The sequence below is a fragment of the Ruditapes philippinarum genome, unplaced genomic scaffold (genome assembly GCF_026571515.1).
Source record: "Ruditapes philippinarum isolate M1 unplaced genomic scaffold, ASM2657151v2 ctg18202_1_1_1_1, whole genome shotgun sequence".
NCBI lineage: Eukaryota > Metazoa > Mollusca > Bivalvia > Venerida > Veneridae > Ruditapes > Ruditapes philippinarum.
Window position 1 is genome coordinate 9,315 of NW_026858473.1, and position 5,924 is coordinate 15,238.

The window sequence follows — 5,924 nt, forward strand, 5'->3', positions numbered from 1 at the left end:
TATATATATATATATATATATATATATATATATATATATATATATATATAATATATGATGCAAAGGTATTCAAAAAACATATTGCATGACAGATGACACAGGGGTTAAATGCCTACAATTCAACCCACTGCGTTCGAGTCTACGAAGTCAAGTCAAAAGATACAAGTCAGTTCATAGAGAGAACTCAGATAAATATATATTTAAGGAATGCAATCGGACATAAACAAATTTGCAATAATGAATAAAAGTACACTACATTGTTTTTTCCTACTGGTTGTTTGCCATAAAACATTGATCGATTTATGTATTGAAAGACTTGTCGTATAGGGTGTCGCATTTCAACATGTTATTTAGTTTATCTATATAATTGCTCATTAGAATTGAATATATAATGTAACGTAAGACCTCTACATGTGTTTAAAAATGCGTTTCATACGCACACTTGTTTACATGTAAATTTAATTGTGCTATGTCAATAGAAGGAATTCAAATTTGAAAATGTATGTATTAAACGGATTATGGTTTATATTTAAAGTATATACATGTGTATTATGTGAATATATGGAGAGAAAAATAGCCTAATATTAAAATAAAATAAAATTTTAACGTAAAAAACTTATAACTTGAAAATATAAACTGGTGATAAGCAAATTATATATTTCGTACATATACTGTTAGCAGTTACGGTAGGTTTGAAAAAATGAAAAGCTCAGTGCATTAGAGTTTGGAGTTTTGAAAAATGTATTGTTTAAGGATCTACATATAATAATGTTAAACAACAAGTATTTAAAGGTGCTATCTATTGTATATATTTATATTTATTTGATTTCATGAAGCTGTGCAGCATGTATTACAGGGAGAATAAAAGTGAGTCAATATTTGCTCCTTCATTGGCAACTTTTTAAGCATACTGGTACAAAATGTTAACTTATCTGTGCCTCTCCTGTGTATTTTCGGTGCCGGACTGGGTTCCATTTGGGTTGTTTTGTGTACTTGGATTCGTTGGGGGGGGGGGGGTGCTGCGTTCACTGTTTATCGTTGTTCTCATAATTTATTTCATCTTAAGTCAATTTACTAGCACAAAATATATGATAACATCTGACATATTATTTATATCTATATATAAAGATAAATTTCTTCGGTTTTATTACTTTAACATGGTTCTTAGTTAAAAATGCAGACACATCTTTGTAAAGTACACGTTCAATGTCCGTTAAAAGCGAAAATTGCAACCGCAAGTCTGACCAATACTCCATATTTTCTTTTCTTTGGTTAAAAATCTTTACATATTACTGATTGAACATCATTTAATGAAAAAAGGTTCCACACTTTTACAGGTTTTCACCAACGGTGATCCATATAGAATGAGCTTAGATATATCACTTGATATATCACATAAAATTTTCAATGACAATACATCATAACAAGCTGACAAGGGGAAAGAAAAAACGCAAAGAACACTATTCAGAAAGAATGATATATTTCATTTCAGAAATAGTTTGCCTGACATGTCTGCCTTAAAGGGTAAACACCATGGAAACGATCATGATGACTTCAAAGTCACAGATGAGCTCATACATCATTTCGAGGAGTTCTGCACACTAGCTGGGTCAAAAGATCCCAAAATTATGACAACAAAGGCAAGTGGCAAGTTGGTTGATGATTGCCTTTCAGATCTTAAAAAATATGACGCGAAAGCCATATGTGATGCCAGCGTGTTCCCCTACTGTAAAGAGCACGGGAAACCGTAAGTAACTAAGTATGATTTATGAAACAATACATAAAGGCTTTAACGGCTTTGTTGTTGATAGTAGCATACAGGGCAACACTACTAAATTGAAAAATGTTTAGCGAAACTCAGGGTACACACATTCCTTTTTATTACGGCGCTTGATAACCTTTTAGCCTTTCATTTCACTACTACATCATTTTGATATCCACCATACTTTCAAGATCCTCTTGTGGTATGTCTTTTGAATCTATGGTCTGGAACGTTCGTCCTGTCTTAAAATTGTTAAAAGAGAGGTTAATAGCCTCACTGTTATCCCTTTATATTCAGCATTTAAAGCAAATGTCTCTTTAAAAACGTTTATCTTCTATTTTTTCAAACTTCATGTTCTTGACACAAAGCAATGTATCAAATACTTTTTCTCCACAAACAATATCATGTGGGAAAACAGTTAAAATTATACAAACGCTTTATTATTTTGAAAAAAAAAACTCTTTCCTTTTTATCTGCAAAAGTTAATATTTTGCTAGATATGATCATTGTAATATTTTTCCCAAGTATTACTTAATCAGACTTGTTGCTACTTTGCGTTTACTTTCTTATTCATTTGAGACTATTTTGTTTAAACTTTAAACAAAAGGCTTACTCTTTTCTATAATTATTTCATAAAGCAATTCCCTCACAGAAAACAACGTTGTTTGACTAAAACAACCCCATCTTATTCTGATAATTTCAGTCACATGGTGGTCAACAAAGATAACGTGGAGAAATTTGTTAATAAATTCGCCCATGAAATTGCTAAACGCAAAACATCTAACAACAAGATCGATGACAAAGACCCCGAAGTACTTGCACTAAAGAAAACAATTTGTAACTGCATAACCAAAGAAAAACCCCATGTGCATGAGATTGTGAGTATTTTGTATATTTGACGTCAAATCTACTTTTTAAATACGTTTGAATATTATATACAAGCCATCTTTTCATTCTAAAATTCAGCTGAATTTTAACAAGTTGGAGCTTTAAGCGATATCCAACGAACACAGTTATTGTTTTAACTTATATTCGAAAAGGCTATTTTGCTTCGTTCAAGATGCCGACCTAAAACTAAAAATCTTTTGTGATTGCTTAAAACGTACCTAAAATGTTTTTGAAAAGTACATTTCAAAAGTAAGCTTAGTTTTCCAACATAGACAGCATAGTTGTTTCTTTTAATAGAAAGAATCAGCAACAGGGAATGTAAAGGGTCTAACAGATGCATCTAAATTCACGGGGACAAGCAAAGCACGCTTTGACAAGGATGGAAAAGGAAAGGGAAAAGAGGCACATGATTACGTTCCAGAAGACTCCGGTTATGTGTGTGGTTATAAGGGTCAAGGAACATATGATTCCAGCCATTAATTAACAAAAACATAATATTTTGCTTATGGTGATTTGAGCGGCGGCGAACTTGTTATTCTAATGAAGTAGAAAGTAAATAGGCATAGAAACGTGAACTGTTCATGTTGTGTCGCTTGACATTTAGTTGAACTGGGATATGGACTAAATTTGATTTTGAACACATTTTGTTTTGTTTATTTTAAACACACTTAAACTTTATTTGAATACTTTTATGTCCTTAGCTTAAAATAAACTATACATATATATCTGATTGGTACACGTGTTTATTGTTTTTTTTGTGTTTTGGTTGTTTGTTTTTTTGTAACTGGAATCAGGGTCTCTCAAATATTTGTAAGACCCTGCTGGAATATACATGTATATGATTGAAATAGCTTTTTGCAGGTGATATTTAAAATGATTGAAAGTCTTTTTTATCCGTTACCTTTTGCTGCTTATACGTGAAATATATGTGATTGAAATGCATTCGTTATGTTTACTTTATAAAAATTTGATAAGAATATATTTTTCTTTGTTAACTTGAAATATATAATTCGAATGCAAAACTGTTCCATTGACTTATTGTCAGGTACATTTTTCTTTGATTACTTGCATCATATTTGATCAGAATAATTTCTACAACCGTTACCATTTAAATATGAGCATATGTACATTTCTTTCCACGTGGTTTTATATGTTGATAAAATACAAAATTGGTAAAACTTTGATGTGTTAAGTTATATTGCATTGACGAAACCCAACTAAGCAATGGTGGATAATACTTATTTCATTTGTTTGTTTGTCTGTTTTGGGTTTTACGTCACATCGACACAGTATAGGTCATATCGCGACGTTCCAGCTTTACTGGTGGAGGAAGACCTCAGATGCCCTTCCGTGCATTATTTCAGGCAAGAACGGTCACCTGAGTAGAACCACCGACGTTCCGTAAGGTAGCTGGAAAGCTTCCTCACATGAAAGAATCCAATGTCCCTGTCGGGATTCTAACCTACAGCGGTGAGGGGCAAGTGATTCGAAGTCAACGACCTTAACCACTCGGCCACAGACGCCTTACTTATTTCATGTGTAAGGGAAAAATGAAATGAATATAGAAATATCCTAAACCAGATTTAGACACCTATGTTGACCAGTCAATGTTTTAAAAGAATGAAGAATAGTTTAACTACTGATATGTCTAGTCAGAGGCAGACTAGGACAAAGATCCTCAACTTTATAGATCATTGATAATATAACAGTATAACAGACCAAGATCCTAAAGGTGTTTATGTAATTCGCTTTTGTTCGGATAATTAGTGGTCGTGTTAGGTAGGCTAACTAGATAAATTAAGAACAGACTTCGCCGTCCATGATCAGGCTCAATCAAACCGAGCCTGCAACTTTTTCATTTTTGTCGTTTCCGGCTTTCTTTAGGGATTTTGTTTTTCTATATTTCACTGATATATACTATGATCAAAGACATACATTGTACCTACATACATACATTTAAGTTGCTATGGATAAAATAAAAAATGAGCTCGTGTTTGAGTCTGTCATAAAACACCTGTCATGCTTGTACATATACATGTACATTTATTCAATCAGACAAATTAACACATTATTTGCCAAAAAAACCCAACTATTATTTGATGAACGTTCGGGTTACCGATTACATTGTTATAGAACAATGCTAGTAGTCGCGTTCCTTTCTCTAAACAATGGATCAAATGTGACTTAATAGGTAAATTGAGATCTTTTTAATTCTTCTGCTTTACTGTTTTAGAATGAAGTTTTTTTCATCATTTTCAAACAGAAAGTACGGACAAATAAGTAAAAAAGGATAGTTATATAATATAAAATGAGCTGGCATTGATATCGCTTTATTTAATCTTACTTTTATGTGTACGTTGTGTGTTTTACTTGCGTATGTATATGTATACGTGATCGTTGATGAGACATAGATCTTTTTAGGAATACATTAGAATTTTTTCTTAGACCAATCTGAAATTTGTTATTATATATGACTATAAATACAAGTGGTTGTCAGATAACAGTTCCACGCCATTACACCGTAGTCAGTTCACCTTTAATACTTAAAAGGAAAATGGCGTATGGCCCAGGAGCGGATGAGAAACTTGTAAAACAGTTTGCTAAAGCCTGCAAGCTGTCTGGGAGTGATGATGAGACTCTCATGAATAAGAAGTGCAGTAGAAACATTCGAAAATTCTTCTGGGAGAAAATAACCGAGTTCGATGGACTAGACCTCCAAGCATGTGAAGAAGCAGTATTCAAAAAACTGTTGAACCCGAAAACAGGGTAAGTATTAGTTTATTTGTGTCTGCGATTTGTAAATATTTTGATCAACGTAACAAAACTATCATACTATCCAGTAAGCATAAGGGTTCATGATAATAGAGCTTGACTTCTATTGATTTGACTAACAGAAAGTCCTACGTCTCCAAGTAAAATTGTTTAAGAAATAATATCGGTCACATCAGCTACACCGATTTGAAGTTTTGGTGCGTAGGAATTGACCACAAAGGCCGTATGATTTCCTTTGTATTAGACATTAACTGCCTTATTTAAAGTCATTACAATTTACATGATTCTACATTTGCAATTGAAAAGTAAGTTTCATGAATATTTTTTCACAATACAATTAAGTCTTGAAATACAAGTTAATGGAAATATATTCAATAAGTTTAACATGTTTCATTTTCAATATCAAGATGTTTAAAGCTAAGAAATAAACACCAAATGAAACATTTTTATCATGAGGCTCAAAGCAATATAAAGAAAAGATAAAGTATGGTGATTTAAGTTA

General features: G+C 32.3%; 2 protein-coding genes across 4 annotated transcripts; both read left to right on the forward strand.

Moving 5' to 3' along the window:
* Positions 1-360: 360 nt before the first annotated feature.
* LOC132753272 (tubulin polymerization-promoting protein family member 3-like) lies at positions 361-3,831 on the forward strand. 3 transcript variants are annotated; one of them, XM_060743723.1, is made up of 4 exons: positions 361-500; positions 1,493-1,747; positions 2,466-2,640; positions 2,948-3,831. In XM_060743723.1, the coding sequence occupies exons 2-4, from the start codon at positions 1,509-1,511 to the stop codon at positions 3,128-3,130; spliced, it is 597 nt and encodes a 198-aa protein (XP_060599706.1). In that variant the 5' UTR covers positions 361-500; positions 1,493-1,508; the 3' UTR covers positions 3,131-3,831. The 3 variants fall into 3 exon arrangements, with proteins under 3 accessions (XP_060599706.1, XP_060599707.1, XP_060599708.1); XM_060743724.1 differs by lacking the exon at positions 361-500 and adding an exon at positions 531-686; XM_060743725.1 differs by lacking the exon at positions 361-500 and adding an exon at positions 758-867.
* A 999-nt stretch (positions 3,832-4,830) lies between these two features.
* LOC132753273 (uncharacterized) lies at positions 4,831-5,417 on the forward strand (the record flags this gene model as incomplete). The annotated part of the gene is given in 1 exon segment (XM_060743726.1): positions 4,831-5,417. A coding segment is annotated over 1 exon segment (297 nt), but the record flags the coding sequence as incomplete, so codon positions are not given.
* Positions 5,418-5,924: the final 507 nt, after the last annotated feature.